The sequence below is a fragment of the Natator depressus genome, chromosome 5 (genome assembly GCF_965152275.1).
Source record: "Natator depressus isolate rNatDep1 chromosome 5, rNatDep2.hap1, whole genome shotgun sequence".
In the NCBI taxonomy this organism is placed as follows: Eukaryota; Metazoa; Chordata; order Testudines; family Cheloniidae; genus Natator; species Natator depressus.
Window position 1 is genome coordinate 15199964 of NC_134238.1, and position 17875 is coordinate 15217838.

At 38.9% G+C, this 17875-nt stretch overlaps 1 protein-coding gene across 3 annotated transcripts in view; it reads right to left on the reverse strand.

Moving 5' to 3' along the window:
• DYM (dymeclin) overlaps positions 1 to 17875 on the reverse strand; it is a 392088-nt gene that overhangs the window by 184462 nt on the left and 189751 nt on the right. For all 3 annotated transcript variants that reach the window (XM_074952350.1, XM_074952349.1, XM_074952351.1), the window contains 2 exons: positions 11755 to 11937; positions 7037 to 7215 (listed from right to left, as the gene is read on the reverse strand). In XM_074952350.1, the coding sequence (XP_074808451.1) occupies positions 7037 to 7215; positions 11755 to 11937 (362 nt within the window). The remainder of the gene's footprint in view (positions 1 to 7036; positions 7216 to 11754; positions 11938 to 17875) is intronic.

A 17875-nucleotide genomic window follows, 5' to 3' on the forward strand; every position in this document is an offset into this window, starting at 1 on the left:
TTTTGAAGTTTTCCCCAAGGTAAATAGTGAGGTAAATACTTAGTTTCTTGGATGGCTGCTAAGTGGAGAAATATAGGAACATCAGCTTTTTAGTCCTGTAGGATTTATTACAGTAAAATACTAATATTTATTAAAAGAAAAGGAGGACTTGTGGCACCTTACGAAGTGAGCTGTAGCTCACGAAAGCTTATGCTCAAATAAATTTGTTAGTCTCTAAGGTGCCACAAGTCCTCCTTTTCTTTTTGCGGATACAGACTAACACGGCTGTTACTCTGAAACCTGTTAATATTTATTACTAATCAAAATTTAATATGTTGCCATGCAAGTTATAGGGCCTTGTAATAATTGTCAAGCAGACTTGTTAGTGCTGAATAACACTGAACCAAGCACATCTGGGACACATGTTGCTTCAGAACCGCCCAAGATACATATTATCTTTATTTGAAAGGATGTTAGTTAATAAACCATAGCTGGAGAAGTGTATTCATGTTCAAGAAGCACCCACGGCACTAAAGGTGCAGGGATAACTGAACTAAAAGCACCCTTATTGGCATTGAGTGAAATATTGTATATCAGCTCAATCAGCAGTAATTTGGAAATAAACCAGACACCCCTGTTTCCACCTTACACTCCATTTATAACACAGCTTCTAAAATTAGATTTCTTCATTATCATTCCGATCATGTCACCTTCTCTTTGAAGCCCTCCACAGGTTCCCCAATTCATTGCAAATTTAACTTCCTTGTCCTCACCTTCAAGGCCTTTCATATCTGTGCCCCTCCCTACTTATATATCCTTATCTCTCAGCATTTTGCCCAAGCCTCCTCTGCTCTGGGAATTAGGCCAGACTTAACACCCATTTGCTTCCCTAACAACTGTTATTGTGCCCTCTTCCATGCTGCCCTTTGCATATTGAACCTGAAATGATTCATAAGTGGAACCATCTGAACCTTAAGATTTCTGGTTCACTGCAAATTTAGATATTTTTAAATTTCCTGTGAACCAGAAATTCTGAAACATTTTTGTTTCTGAAACACTGACACATGGCCTTTGCAAAACTAAATATATTCCCCCAGGACCCTGCCAGTTGCTACTGAAATTAACATGCATCTGATCAGTATCACTGCTGCAGTTGTGAAATTGACAAGAATCGTATCAGTTTCAGTCAGCAGCTTCTAGGGCTCCTAAGGTCTGCAGTTCTGGGGCAGCCCAGCCCTGCAGACTGCTTGGGGCTAGGGATCCAGGATTCCACAGTCCCCATCCTGAGGCAGGGCTGGCCTGGAGCCACAGAACCTGGAAGCCCGGTGTCCCCAGCAGCCTACCAGGAAGCAGGCAGGGCTGTGACAAAAATCTGCATGTGATTAGATGAAAGTTCATGAACCAAGAGGTTTCCACAAAACATTTTGGATTTGATGAATCAGTATCTTCCAATTAAGCTTTGTTTTGTTGGAAAATTCCCAACCAGCTCTATTCATACCTTTTCCTTCTCCAAACTCTCTTCAAGGCCCAGTCCTGCTATAATTTTATAAGAAATTAGCCAACAAATTTTGGTTAGGTTGCAGGTATTAAATGGGGATTAATGTGGTAATTAAAATACATATTTTTGTCTCTCTCTTTTTCCTCCTTCATGTACTATATCTTGTGTTAGTTTGTAAGCACTTCAGGGAAGTGACAGTCTTTATATGTGTGCCTCTGTGTGTGTGGACAGCACCGGGCACACAGTGGATAGTACCGAAATATTATTAATTATCATTAATAAAAAAATTGCTAAATCACTATATACACCAGGGCTTGGTCACAGACAAAATATTTTAAGTGCAGTTGAGATCTCTTGCATTTAAGCATAACCAAAATTCTTACTTCCAGACTTCTCAATAAATGCATTTTCACATACTAGAGTTAATAAAAATATTTCTATATGAAATATATTTATGCTTATAAATCCATTATTTAAAAATAAGATATTAACATGCTCCTTTCATTCAAAGATCTTGCCTTATACTACTCTACTGCATATGTGGTACTGATATTCATTGAATAAACTCTTTTACTTCTACAAAACATGAAATAAACTGCAAAAACATGTAATAAACCATTTATTCTGCACAATGGGCCCACCTTACACACACTAACTCACCTCTACTGGGTCTACTTCTTCTTTCCTTGTCGCTGAGTGGTCTTTAATCAGCCGACATTTTTACAAAAAGAATTCACCATTAAAAAATTACTTCTAGTCCCCCAAATGTGGGCCAAATAAAAACAGACACCGAAAATTATAGATACTATAGTCGGTCCAGGGCCAGAGACTATTTAACCAGGAAAAAAAAAAGTTTTTATATACATCTTATCTAAAGTACATGACAAAATATACAATGGTGTGAATATTTATGATCAATATGCTCATACCAAATTTTTGCCAATGAAAATTATAACAAAACATCATATTCTATAATAATACATCATCTCATCCATTCCTTAAATACAATCATTTCTGGGAGGAGAGAGGCAACTAATGAATAGTCCATAGCAACACCGCACAACTGTACAGGACCCAAAACAAAGAATTACTGCATCCATTAGAAACTACATTTAGCATACTTAATATTGATTTGCAATTACCCAACTAATATTTAGCCTTGAAAACAGGGTTAACAATCCATATCCTTACAGAAGGAGTCAACATTTTTCATGAACACAAGTAATACACAGCTTGTTTTTATATCTGAAAAGCTGTTCCATGACACCATGTTGGGGCACTGGCTTTGCAAAGTGCCACCTACTGCAACACCAGCATCACTTCTTGCAACAATTTGAGAGTATTTCCCAGTGATCTCCTTTCCAAATATGAACTAGGGATGCCCCTTACTAAATTTATGTGCTTTATTACCCTGACAGCGAGAAAGTTTTTCCTAATGTCCCTTGCCGCAATTTAATCACATTGCTTCTTGTCCTAACCAAAGAGGTTAACAAAAACAATTTTTCACCCTCCTCCTTGTAAAAACCTTTTATGTTACCATATTCCCCCTGCCTCCGCCTTGCCCCCCCGTCTTCTCTTCTCCAGACAAAACCACCCAACTTTTTTCAATCTTCCCTCATAGGTCATGTTTTCTAGACCTTTAATCATTTTTGTCGCTCTCCTCTGGACTTTCTCCAGTTTGGCCAAATCTTTCGTGAAATGTGGCACCCAGAACTGGGCAAAATGCTCCAGTTGAGGCCTTATCAGTGCACAGTAGAGTGGAAGAATTATTTCTCGTATCTTGCATACAACACTCCTCCTAATTAATGCCAGAATGATGTTTGCTTTTTTTGCAACAGTGTTGCACTGTTGACTCATATTTAGCTTGTTGTCCACTATAAGCCCCAGATCCCTTTCCGCAGTACTCCTGTCTAGGCAGCCATTTCCCATTTTGTATGTGTATAATTGATTGTTCCTTCCTAAGTGGAGTACTTTACATTTGTCCTTATTGAATTTCATCCTATTTATTTCAGACCATTTCTCCAGTTTGTCCAATTATTTTTCATTTTAATCCTATCCTCCTAAGCATTTGCAACCCCTCTCAGCTTGGTATTGTCCACAAACTTTATAAATGTCCTCTCTATGCCATTATCTAAATCACAGATGAAGATATTGAACAGAAACGGACCTAGGACCAATCCCCGCAGGACCCCACTCAATACGCCCTTCCAGTTTGACTCTGAACCACTGATAACTACTCTCTGGAAACTGTTTTCCAACCAGTTATGCACCCACCCTATAGTAGCTCTATCGAGGCTATATTTCACTAGTTTGTTTGTGAGAAGGTCATGCCAAGATAGTATCAAAACCCTTACTAAAGTCAAGATATACCACATCTACTGCTACCCTGCTATCCACAAGGTTTGTTACCCTGCCAAAGAAAGCTATTAGGTTAGTTTGACATGATTTGTTCTTGACACATCCATGTTGACTGTTACTAAAACCTTATTATCTTCTAGTTGTTTGCAAATTGATTGCTTGATTATTTGCTCCATTATCTTTCCAGCTACAGTATGCAAGTTAAACTGACTGGTCTGTAATTCCTTGAATTGCCCTTATTCCCCTTCTTATAGATTGGCATCATATTTGCTCTCTTCCAGCCCTCTGGAATCTCTCCCATCTTCCATGAGTTTTCAAAGATAATCGCTAATGGCTCAGATATCTCCGCAGTCAGCTCTTTGAGTATTTTATTTCATCAGACCCTGCCGATTTGAAGACACCTAACCCATCTAAGCAATTTTTTACTTGTACTTGTTATAGGGCAGAACAGGCAGTTCCATACCCTGGTACATATATAAATATATATGATTATTCAGTGATGTTTTCTTCCATTCTGTCAGCTTTTCAGAAAGCAAGACGTTTTCCTTTGCATGTTATTTCTGGGCTTTCAAGCAGCTTTTTGGCAGCTGACTTTATTGGGAGAGGGAGGAAGGAAGGAGGATAGTACACCATGAGATTCTATATCACAGAATAAAAGATCTGGAGTAGTTCTGACATATAATCCCTAAGGTAACCTCCAAATTCCACAGTATATCAATTAAAATAATTTAAAAAAACTAGCAAAAAGTAGCAAAAACCCCCAAACTTATGAATATTTTTCCATCGAGACAGAAAACTAGTACACTTAGTGCCTGTCACATTGACAGCCTGGAAACTTAATGCCGCTATTGATCCACAGAACTGATCCACCAGAGTGACTCAGCCCTGACCTAGACTGTTCAAGTAAGGGGGGATAGAGAGTCTTCAGTCTTCATTGGTAGTTCAGTAGCTGGCTTCCTTTCTGAATTTGCCAACAAGTGTGCCTATGAGTGCTAATTTTCATCATGTCCTTATCTGTCCACTAGGAATCAGACCGAGACCAAACACATTCCATACAGGTCCCCAAACAGCCTTCAGATGCTCACTGAAATCCAGCCTAGGTTGTTAGGCTCTCTTTTCTTTTACCAACCCCTGAGACATCCAATTCCATCCTTACAAGAATTTTTATAAAATAAGATTTGCATAAAAGATTGCCAGCACGTCTGCACTATATAGAAAAGTGATGTTCTATAAACTGCCATACTACAGAACCACAGATCAGGTAGGATCACACTGGCCATTAGCTGCAGCTAGCGCTGCTGGAAAACAAAAAATTAATTTAACAAAAAAATTCAAGGTTTGAACATTTGTTTCAGCTTTGCATTGGAATGAGACAGACCTGTTGAAATTTTTCATGAAAAAATAAAGAGAGAGGAGCCACACACCTCCTCAACCCCAGAATAGCCAATAGCCGAATCAAGCAGAGCAGGAACTTGAATCTAGGTCTCTCCAACATCTCCGGTTAGTGTCCTAATCACCAGACTATTGGGTATTCTGGGGAAGGTCTTTCTTTTAACCCTCACCCTGACAAGAAACCTCCCCAGCAAAATGTTTCCACAAAATATTTCAGTTTTGACACAGCATTTTCCTGAATAAAAAAAGTTTAGTTGAAAAAAGTTCCGGACCAGTCCAAGTCATGACCTCAATTCAAAGCAGTTTTTGCTACCATAACATTTCTAACTAAACTTTGACAGCCTCCCTCCCAGAACCTTTAGAATTGCCTGTTTTATTTCTGTACTCCAGAACAGGTCAACTTTCATTACATTAATAAGCCAAGTAGTTACACTCTGCAGTTAAAACTTACTTAGCTTTGCGGTCTGAGTATAATTAACTGGAAATAATAAAACTGATTAAGTTTCTTGAGCATATCCTGAAGGTCAACAGATTTGGGCTATATCAAACCAACTGTAGTATGTGAAGGGGAAATGAGAAATTGTCCAGTAAGGATCATTAGGGAGGAAGAGTTTAAGAGCCAGAAATGAAGATCACAGCATTTTGCTCACTACTGATCCTTAACAGAGAGGGGGGGAAAAGCAGCACAAGAGGTCTGTTCCTAGTATTTTAAATGTGGGGTATGTGCATGCACAAACAGGGCAGCGGAGGGAAGAGCAGAAGAGAAAAGATGGTGATCTTAGAATAGCTGTTCTGGGTGGACACCACCTCTCGTGCTCCTCTATTTAGGACACCTGAAAACAGGAAAGGGGTAAAGCTAGTAAATGGCTTCAGAAGATGCTGCCCAATTTGAGCAGAAGTGGCTTTACCATGGTCAGGAGAGGCTATCCCAGTTAAATAACAACTCAGGAACAGTTTGGAGGACACTGTCGAAGCTGTGCTCCTTATTCTAGGAAATACCATAAGAAGTGTGGACAATTCATCACACCTTTAACTAATAGTCACAAATTTTTACCTGTTGACACTCTAACACATTTAGATCTGTGTTGACTAATAGTTTCCTGGCTAATGAAAGCTTGAAACACAGTTTATTTATATGAATTCAAAGTTTTCCTTTTGATTTCTCCTCACATTATTCATTAAAGAATACCAACTAATGATATTTATATCTAAAACAAATGGAAGACCATCATGTCACTAAGGACCAAATTTATATAGGCCTATTACAACATGTCACATTATACAAGCACATGCGGAGCTGCATGCTGATACTGAATCTGTCTGTGCAAATACAGGTTTCTGCACATGCAAGTTTGCAAATGCATTTTTTGAATCCTGTTAAAAATATCAGAGTCATAGAGTTTAAGTCGCAAAGGGACCACCAGATCATGTAGCCTGACCTCCTGTATATCACAGGCCACTAAACACCTATGGTCTTAACTCTCCTGCCATCTTGGCCCATCCATGCCATTCTTATTTTATGCAATCTCCCCCCTGCATTTTAAACATATTAAATTTCCCTATCAATTTTGCTTACATTCCAGAGATTTATACTTTTATCAGTGCTATCTCTTAATCCAGTCACATGCTGAGCATAATAATATGAACAAGACATGATGAATCATGGACAAGTAATTCACAATCCATTGTCCTATAGAGGTTCTCTCTACCCCCAGAGTATTGAGTAACATCACACAACCATACACAAACCTCCACAAATCAACCCCAATTGCCAAATATTAAGTATTAAATATGCAGTACAATACTTACAAGATTTTCCATATCAGTGCGGGCCAACATATATGTCCGAACATTGCTGTTCTGATGCAGTAATATGTATAAAAGGAGAGTTGCTTGATCAGATTTCTGCTGTTCACACAAAGCTGTGTACAAACTGTTAAAATTAATCTGGAAAGCATGTGGACTTGGTGAAGGAAAAGCAGTGCTATCTGGAATAAAGAAACCAAAAACATATTTAAAAAAAAAATTTACCACCTCGGCTTCTGTTTGTTTTACAGACACTTTCATGTCTGACACAGGCACCACAGAAAGAACTGGAGCTAAATACCTGCAGAAATAATCTTCAGTCAGTCTTGGTTCAACTTTTACTGGTGACCATAAACCTTAGCCAAGTCTCATAAAACTTTAGTTATGTCAAAGTTACAACTGTTTTCACACATGAAAATTGGTGAACCTTCCTTATACCCATATTAGTCTTTCTTGCTCCTCCCTCCAACTCACAGTCAGTCATGCCTGTAACAAAGCAGCCTTGTCACCCTTTATTTCCCTTCCTGATTCTCAAGGTAAGAAAAGAAGGCACCTCAGGAAATGCTGGGTAATGGTGAAGCTACAGGGCTTTTCTTAAGAGCTAGAATTCCAAGGGAACATGAAGGAGTAGGTTTGTTTCTAGTTCCAAAATGATCCAACTTCAGGGTTTAGTTTACAGTGCTCTAGGAGTATCACATCTGTATTTACTGGTATGTATTAATCCTTCTAAGGGCTAGTCTACATTGAAAACTTAAATTGGCTTAGTTACGTCTCTCAGAGTTGTGAAAAATCCATACCCCAAAGAGACTGAGCTATGCCAACCTAACCCTCCATGCAGACAGTGCTAGGTCAGCAGAAGAATTCTCTCAATTTAGCGACTATCTCTTAGGGAGGTGGATTAACTACAGCAATGGGAGAACCCCTCCCATTGCTGTGGTGAGTGTCTACACTGAAGCATTACAGTATTGCAGCTGTAGAATTTTAAGTGTAGACATACCCTAAGTAATCTATGTTCAATGGCCATAATATAGGCCTTGGTTAGACTAGAAAGAAAGGTGTGTGCTGTTTTAAATTAGATTAGCTAATGTGATTTGAAACATCACTTGGCACAGTTTAACTCCTTGAAAATTGTGTCAGGTGGTTGTGGTGTGTATGGCATAACTTAGGGTGAAGGTGGAGATGGAAACAGAACAGAATATTATGAAAGTAACAGTAAAAAAGGTTGAAAACTGGTTTCTGTGTGTTTCTATGATGTTTGTGGAACTATGTGACTTTTCAACTATATCTGAGATATAAGCAGCTCAGAAATGTCCATTTAAAATAAAAAAACTTGTAAGTGGATACATGGAAAAAGATATTTCTTGCTATATGAGCTTCCAGAATGCTGCACTAAGTCAACTGGACATAGCTTTATTTTCAGAGAAGGTGAGCTGTCTGGAGCACCAGGAAAAATTAAAGCAGCCTTTCAAGATAACACTTGCTCTCTTGCCCAGAGTAATTTTTAAGATAGAATGGAAAACCTAGCGGGTGGTTTTGTTTATTTTTGTTGTGGTTTTTTTAAAATTGTGATCACCATGGTGAAGGTAGGCAAGCATATGTGTGTGTGTCTGAGCTGATTTGCTGATTACTTTCCATACCAAGCTTTCAAAAGCTGAAAATTGGACTAAGCAGTTTTAACGTTGTTTAACGTAACAGCGTCAGCTATAGAGTTTCCAAAGCGATCAGAACTTCAGAATCTACTCTTAATCTCCCCAGGACTTGAATTAGCATATTAGGGGTGCTGGAGAACAGCTAATACTTTGCATGTGAATCCTCTATTTTTCATAAAAGCAAGATAATGATCAAATATTACACATTATACCACCATGAAAACAGTAGTGACTTCAACATTCTCACCAGCTATGCTGCTATGGAAAAGAACTGCAAGCCAATATGAATTTAATCTTCAAATGAGCAGTCCTTCTCTACTTCTCAAATGAGCAGCACTTCTCTACTATGCTTTTCAACTTTTCTTAATAAACCTTTTCATCTGTGCAGCGTATGCATCAAAAACACTCCCGTTTTTAAAAAAGCCACTACTTTTCTCTTCCTTTTCCTTCCATATTCCCAGAATAAACTATTGTCAGGTTGTATTCCATTAATCCAAAACAACTGCTACTTTGTGAAAATATTTTTATTAAAATTTAAAATGTAAGTGTAGCTAGAGATGACGAAGCAGATTAATTCAACACACTTTACTAAAGGAGCACTTAGATGCTATTGTCAGCTGAGAATTCTACATGTCTCAAGGCTCAAGCTGTGTGAATTACTAAACAAAACACTAACAGTTGCAACTTTTCTTTACCAGTTTTGTTATAGAGACACTTACAAACCTTTTTAAAAATTGCCAAAAACTACCAAAAGAATCTTTTAAAAACATTATGGAAGAAGAGTCCTAAAGAATTTAATAAAGACAGATAATCTTTCCAAGCCTATTTATGGACTTCAATAGCAGGGATATAATCTGTATTATATTCCATAGAATGGTTTTAAAAATTCTATAGAAAAGATGTAGTTACTCTTTATTAAATTCCACAGGTTTCAGAGTAATTTCTCTAGAACACTATTGGTTTCATCCCCAATAAATTAGACAGGATATCTTCATAATGAAAAAAGATAATTCTTGTATTATATTCATACCCTTTATATAGTTAAAGTTGCAACAAGGCTTCCATTATGATTCTTGTTAAGAACATAAGAACAGCCACATTGGGTCAGACCAAAGGTCCATCTAGCCCAGTATCCTGTCTTCAGACAGTGGCCAATGCCAGGTGCCTCAAAGGGAATGAACAGAACAGGTAATCATCAAGTGATCCATCCCCTGTCGCCCATTCCCAGCTTTTGGCAAACAGAGACTAGGGACACCACCCCTGCCCATCCTGGCTAATAGCCATTGATGGACCGATCCTCCATGAATTTATCTAGTGCTTTTTTGAACCCTGTTATAGTCTTGGCCTTCACAACATCATCCGGCAAGGAGTTCCACAGGCTGACTGTGTGTTGTGTGAAAAAATACTTCCTTTTGTTTTGTTTTAAACCTGCTGCCTATTAATTGTATTTGGTGACCCCTAGTTCTTGTGTTATGAGAAGGAGTAAATAACACTTCCTTATTTACTTTCTTCACACCAGTCATGATTTTATAGACCTCTAACATATCCCCCCCACAGTCGTCTCTTTTCCAAGCTGAAAAGTCACAGTCTTATTAATCTGTCCTCAGATGGAAGCCGTTCCATACTCCTAATAATTTTTGTTGCCCTTTTCTGAACCTTTTCCAAGTCCAGTAGATCTTTTTTGAGATGGGGTGACCACATCTGCATGCAATATTCAAGATATGGGCACACCATGGATTTATATACAGGCAATATGATATTTTCTGTCTTATTATATATCCCTTTCTTAATGATTCCCAACATTCTATTCACTTTTTTAACTGTCGCAGTACATTGAATTGATGTTTTCAGAAAACTAGCCACAATGACTCCAATATCTCTTTCTTGAGTGGTAACAGCTAATTTAGACCCCATCATTCTACATGTATAGTTGGGATTATGTTTTTCAGTGTACATTATTTTTGCATTTATCAACACTGAATTTCATCTGCCATTGTGTTGCCCAGACACCCAGTTTTGTGAAATCCTTTTGCAGCTCTTTGCAGTTTGCTTGGGACTTAACTATCTTGAGTAGTTTTACGTCATCTTCAAATTTTGCCACCTCACTGTTTACCCTTTTTCCAGATCATTTAGGAATATGTTGACTAGGTGATCTGGAAAAAGGGGCAAACACTGTTGTTATGCACGTTTGTTTTCCCTGCCTCCCAGTTTTTCCAGAGGAATAAATCTGATCTGAAGAATTGTCTGGTTATCGTTGGGAGGAGCAGAATTAGTTTTTTCTAATTGTTCAATGCAGATACAATGTTTCCCAACACTTAAAATGAGTCTAAATAAATTACACAAACACTGCAAGTAGTCAGCACGTCATTTAAAACAGCAACACCAAGAATAACATTATGAAATGAGGGCCACGGTAGCCCAAGGACCCTGTGAGGACTAAGAGCTTTTCTGGATAATGAAAGCAGCTCCGGATCATGCTGAACTGATTAAAATTTCCTGCTTAAATAAGCGAACTAGTTTAAAGGAGTATAAAACTTTAAGTGTCAAACCAGCTCAGCTACAAACAAGTTCACATCTATGCATATAAAACTAACCAATGAAATATGGTCCAGGGTGCCCAGATCTCCCAATGCCCTATAGCGTTCCTAAGGCCAACAGGATCCTTCTGGCTACCTGACTTGCCCCCCACCACCCACCCCCTCACCTTCCCATTTCTATTTCTGTCTTGTGAAGTTGCAGAGCTATGCAGAAGAGAAAAGGTCTTAAAAACTTTGCAAGAAAGCAAGCTATAGGAACTCCATTTTCCAAAACTGAATTGCACAGTACCTTTCAGTGTTTAAACACCCTTCCCCCCCGCCACAGTGTCTTTTAAGTTTCATGGGCTGAGACATGCTGGCTCAGGAACTTCACAGGACCTATGGAAGAGAAACTCCCTTTCTGTACATTTCCTGGGTTTACAGGACAGAACCTGTATTATAGCACACCTTGGTAAGAAAAATGGTTTAGAAGCCAGGATAACACAATGCCTCAGTTGCTTCTATTCACACTAGAAGATTAAGAAAAGGTACAAACCTTGTGTGTTCTTGAAGGACATAATAGCTTGTCTGTATGGGTTTGGTGTATCTGGAGCATCAGTCAAATTAGCTAGCACAAGCAGAAGCAGAAGGCTCTGATTAGCTAAAGGTGATGACTGTTCCTGCTGTGGTGCTGGTTTACTTCCTACTCCACCCAACGTGAATACTGTCCACAGGCCAGCTAAAGGGAGGAATTGAAGAAGACAGTCCTCTTAGTGAATGTTATTAAATATTTATGGTGTGCTTTAAGGGGCACACCCGTCTTTACAAATGAGTAAGAGGTTTCTTTTGGTGTACCCCAAAGTACAGCTACAATACAGAGAAAAACAATTCATCCTGAGACAATAAAGGGACAACATTGATCATGAATTTGATGGTGGAAGAATCATGAAAGCACATTTCAAAGGAGTAGGGGGAGAGCATTTGGCAGATGAGAAAAGTGTAAGAGGTAATAGTGCAGGAGGAGATGAAAGATGTGATTAGGAGAAAGAGGCAGCGCCACAATGGTGCAAGTCTCTGAAGGTAAAGAGATTAAACCTGATGTGATAGAAGACACAAAGCGTATGAGGGGATTCAAGAAAGGGGCGCTGACATAGTTGGTGCACAGGAAGAGGAAGACGAATTTGTTCAGTATTTTTGCAATCAGATAATCTCCTTTAAAAACGCAAATAGATTCCAACATGATGCATTTCTTAATGTGCTTTTTTATTAAAACCAGAATGTTATAATAGATTCCAAGGCCAGAAGGCCCACTGTGATCATCCAGTCTGACCTCTTGTATAACACAGGCCATAGAACTTCCCCAAAAAAATTCCTAGTGAAGATCTTTTAGAAAAGAACCCAATCTTGATTTTAAAATGTTTAGTGATGGAGAATCTACCATGACCCTTGGTAAGTTGTTCCAATGGTTAATTACTCTCACTGTTAAGAATGTATGCCTTATTTCCAGTCTGAATTTGTCTAGCTTCAACTTCCAGCTAGTGGAATGTATTATACCCTTCCCTGCTAGACTGAAGAGCCCATTATTAAATATCTGTTCCCCATGCAGGTACTTATAGACTGTAATCAAGATAAGCTTAGGAGGTTTTTCATGCAGGTCCCCACATCTGTACCCTAGAGTTCAGAGTGGGGGAGGAACCTTGACATGAAAAACCTCCTAAGCTTATCTTTACCAGCTTAGGTCAAAACTTCCCCAAGGTACAAAATATTCCACCCTTTGTCCTTGGATTGGCCGCTACCACCACCAAACAAATACTGGTTACTGGGGAAGAGCTGTTTGGACACGTCTTTCCCCCCAAAATACTTCCCAAAACCTTGCACCCCACTTCCTGGACAAGGTTTGGTAAAAAGCCTCACCAATTTGCCTAGGTGACTACAGACCCAGACCCTTGGATCTTAAGAACAATGAACAATCCTCCCAACACTTGCACCCTCCCTTTCCAGGGAAATGTTGGATAAAAAGCCTCACCAATTTGCATAGGTGACCACAGACCCAAACCCTTGGATCTGAGAACAATGAAAAAGCATTCAGTTTTCTTACAAAAAGACTTTTAATAGAAATAGAAGTAAATAGAAATAAAAAAAAATCCCCCCTGTAAAGTCAGGATGGTAGATACCTTACAGGGTAATTAGATTCAAAACATAGAGAACCCCTCTAGGCAAAAACCTTAAGTTACAAAAAAGATACACAGACAGAAATAGTTATTCTATTCAGCACAATTCTTTTCTCAGCCATTTAAAGAAATCATAATCTAACACGTACCTAGCTAGATTACTTACTAAAAGTTCTAAGGCTTCATTCCTGGTCTATCCCCGGCAAAGACAAAATATAGACAGACACACAGACCCTTTGTTTCTCTCCCTCCTCCCAGCTTTTGAAAGTATCTTGTCTCCTCATTGGTCATTTTGGTCAGGTGCCAGCGAGGTTACCTTTAGCTTCTTAACCCTTTACAGGTGAGAGGAGATTTCCTCTGGCCAGGAGGGATTTTAAAGGGGTTTACCCTTCCCTTTATATTTATGACAAGCCCTTTACTCATTCTCATGGATCTTCTCTGAAACCCCTCCAACATATCAACATCCTTCGTGAATTGGAGACACCAGAACTGGACGCGGTATTCCAGAAGAGGTCACACCAGTGCCAAATCCAGAGAAGTAAAATAACCTCTCTACTCCTACTCAAGCTTCCAGTTTTTCCATCCAAGGATTGCATTAGCCCTTTCAGTTACAGCATCACACTGGGAGCTCACATTTAGCTGATTATCCACCACAACACACCAACTTTTTCAGAGTCACTGCTTCCCAGGATAGAATGCCCCATTCTTTGTTCCCAGACGCATACAATTTACATTTAGCCACATTAAAATGCATATTGCTTGCTTGCGCCCAGAACACCAAGTAATGCAGATCATTCTGTATCAGTGACTGGTTCTCTTCGTTATTTACCACTCCCCCTATTTTGGTGTCACTGTGACAGGATCCCCAGGGTACAACCTGGAACTGGCCAACTGCTGTGCCCCCTTAACTCTCCAGCCTGGGCTTTCTCTCACAATGCTTTGCTAGTGACATGCAACAAACCCTTTCAGGTGCTGTTATCACTCAGCACAACAGCATGTGGAGCCCCACACTCAGCTAGATTGCATGAATGCTGCTTGAGCCACTCACGAATCACACAGAGAAAGGCACCAGAAAATCTCCCAAGCCCCTAGCTTTGGACCCCACAACTGTACTTTCTTTCCCTGGTCAGAAGCCTGACCAGTGTAAGTTCATTACCTAGTGTGCCCCTCCCTCCATGTGGAGAGTGCACACATTATCCTTTGTAACCTGAGCTGATATTTACCAACCACCTCATCGAAAACACACAGTTTTAGGTAAAATATAAAACAGATTTATTAACTACAGAAAGATAGATTTTAAATTATTATAAGTGGTAGGCACAATAGGTCAGAGATAGAAAATAAAAGGTAAGCACACAGTCTAAATCTTAAACCTTATTAGACTAGGCAGTATTTGGATCAAGCAGTTTTGTCACCCCACTAGGTGCTACAGTTCTTAGTACACAGGCTTGCCCTTTAAGCCTGGGACCAGTCTCCTCAGTTCAAGTCTTTGTCTTCCCAGCATTCTTGTTGCTTCCAGTGTAGGTGTGGGAGGAGAAAGGCCCAAAGCATGACATCACCGTCCCCTATTTTATATCCTCAGTCCATGTACCAGGAAGACACTAGCTCAGGCATGCCTGGTGGGCCTTGTTAAGTCACAGCATTGAGCCCCCCCCCGCCCCCCGGTGTGGTCTTGTACAATTTAGTCATAGAGTTGAGCAGTCCCCATTGTGTGGTGCTTGCACAACTGTCATTAAATTGTAAATCCTTTGTTTACTATTCTGCTGGTCAATGGCTGGCGACGATCGTTCAATGACCACCCAGCTGATATTGATTGGTATTAATTATACTATCCTCCTTTAATTCTTTATTAATCGAGTCCCGTATCAGCCACTCCATTATTTTGCCTGAGATCAATGTCAGTCTGACAAACCTATATTTACCCAGGCCATCCCGTTTAATCCCTATTACCCTTTATAAATATTGGCACAACATTAGCTTTCTTCCAGTCTTCTGGAACTTCCCCAGTGTTCCAGGACTTATTGAAAATATTAACAGTGTAGCAAGCTCCTCAGCCAGCTCTTTTAAAACTCTCATACGCAAGTTATCCAGATCTACTGATTTTAAAATGTCTAACTTTAGTAGCTACTGTTTAACATCCGCCTGAGATACTAGTGGAATGGAAAGTGTGTTATCACATGATATGACTACATCACATTCCGCCCCCCCCCAATACAGAACAGAATTTTTTTGCGTTATTTATGACAATTTTACCATTTCCATCTAGTAATGGACCAAAACAATTGTTAGGAATTTTTTTTGTTCCTAATATACTTATAAAATGACATCTTATTGTCCTTAACTCTGATTGCCTAAGCAGTTTTCTTCAATTCCTAGCTTCTAATTTATATTTATTACTATCAACTTTCCCTTTCTTCCATTAAAAAATTTTTTTTTATAACTTTCTTCACTTCCTCTCTAAACCAGGTCGTGTTTTTATCCAATACAGCCTTCTTCCTTGATAGTGGGTTTTGGGGCATCTAATAAGATGTTCTTAAACAATTCACAAGTTTTAGGAGAAGCACAGTTAGCTCATGACCAGGGAACATAATAATTGCTAGTATTTGTTAAACTTTAATAGCCAGATTTACAGTTATGCAAAAGACAGTAACACTGTACACTTCATTGTGGAGGAATGTCATGTCTTTCAAATTCCATACAATGTTCTTAATGGGGACAAGGCAAAACTAATAACGATCAACCTCAGTTCTGTTTTAATCAGATCCACCCTTTGATTTTTAAGTTAGGATTTAGAATAAATGAATGAAACTTGAGACAGTGGGAGGCACTTATGCTACCTGTTAGACTTTTTTAATGGATTACATAGAACACATGCAGTTATGGAAATACAAATTTAGCCTGCAAAACTAGCAGACAATAGTTTACCTTTGACCAATTGGCTTCTGCTAAGCTTAAAGTACACAATTTACTAATAATTCTGTTGGGAACCAGTCACCTTTCTTGATTGATGCCTCTTAGTAAAGTGGTAGCTTCCCCACACAACCCCCCCCTCCCGCCGCCAAAGTAATTACACCTCTACCCCGATATAACGCAGTCCTCAGGAGCCAAAAAATCTTACCGCATTATAGGTGAAACCACATTATATTGAACTTGTTTTGGCCTCGAGCATTTCCGTTATTAATAGTCAGCAAATCATTTTTGTTAGAACTAACACGGTGTATGCAGTAAATAAATCTGTTCTACAATGGTTAAATTGTATCTCCTTTCTTTAATTACAACAATTATTTTATAAGCTTACTTAAAAGATACAGTGTATTAACAACACAGGTACTAAACACTATTAAATGCAACTATGTGTGCTAGGTGGACTGCGTGTAATGCTTAGGAAAATGCAAAATTCACATAAAATATCAGAAAACAATTTTAATTACACATCCTTACAACTTGTTGTAAAAAAGGATTTTAGCAAATAGGAGCATGGGCCACTTTGTCACTTAGCCAACTATGTTATATGTAGATTATTAAATAATATGAACTGTTAACTATTAAATAGTTTGAAAACATTTTGGAGATGGGAGTTTTTACTTATAGAAAAGATTAAAATGAAGCTAAAAAAGGTAAAGTCATCAAGTTCTAGAGACATTGATAAAATGGTAAATACCTTTTTTTGGTGTACAAGATGCTTTCTTATTTAAGCTGCACCTCTTAAAATTTTTTTAATTAAAAAAAAAAACTTGTTACACTTTGTTGCTTCATGCTACTGCGAGCCTTCTTCTTCACCAGGTCAATTATGGATTTTAACTGCAGTATTTGCAGTCTATCCACATCCTGGCTTTCTAGCCACTTAAGACCAATGTCTAACCCTACAACTGCATCAGCAGCTTTGGGGGTGTCTCCGAGGGTTCTTCGTCACTATTGACAGGGTTAAACACATTTTCTGAGGCACCAGGTGGTTGAAGGGCAACATTATGAATTATATCTACATCTGTAAGTCGTTCATAGGTTGGACACATAGCATCCACCTCCATCCACTCTTGATCATCAGCTATCCCACTTTGAGCCATAAGTTCCCTGTAGACTCGTTCTGCCTCCATGGCCTCTTCTTCCATAAAACCTTCAAAGTTGTTCTCATCTTCGTCTTCTTCCTCATCTTGGTTGTCATTGCTTTCAGTGACAAAAGCACTTTTGAGACCACGATGCCAACATTTCTTTATCATTGAAGGAATGACTCCTAGCCAGGCTGTCTCGCCTAAGTTAAATACATCCAGCAAATTCAATTTCTTGATTACATCCGTTATGCTACTGTTGCCCTTAACAATTTTCTTTACTAAGGCTTTACGATAGTTCATTTTAAATGTGGCTATAATGCCTTGATCGAGGGGCTGTATTTTGGACGTTGTGTTCTTAGGAAGGTAGCTCATCTTTATCTTCCCATCTTCGCTGGTTACGGTCTCAAGTGGGGGGTGGGCAGGACAGTTGTCAAGTAGGAGCAATGCCTTTGGCTCC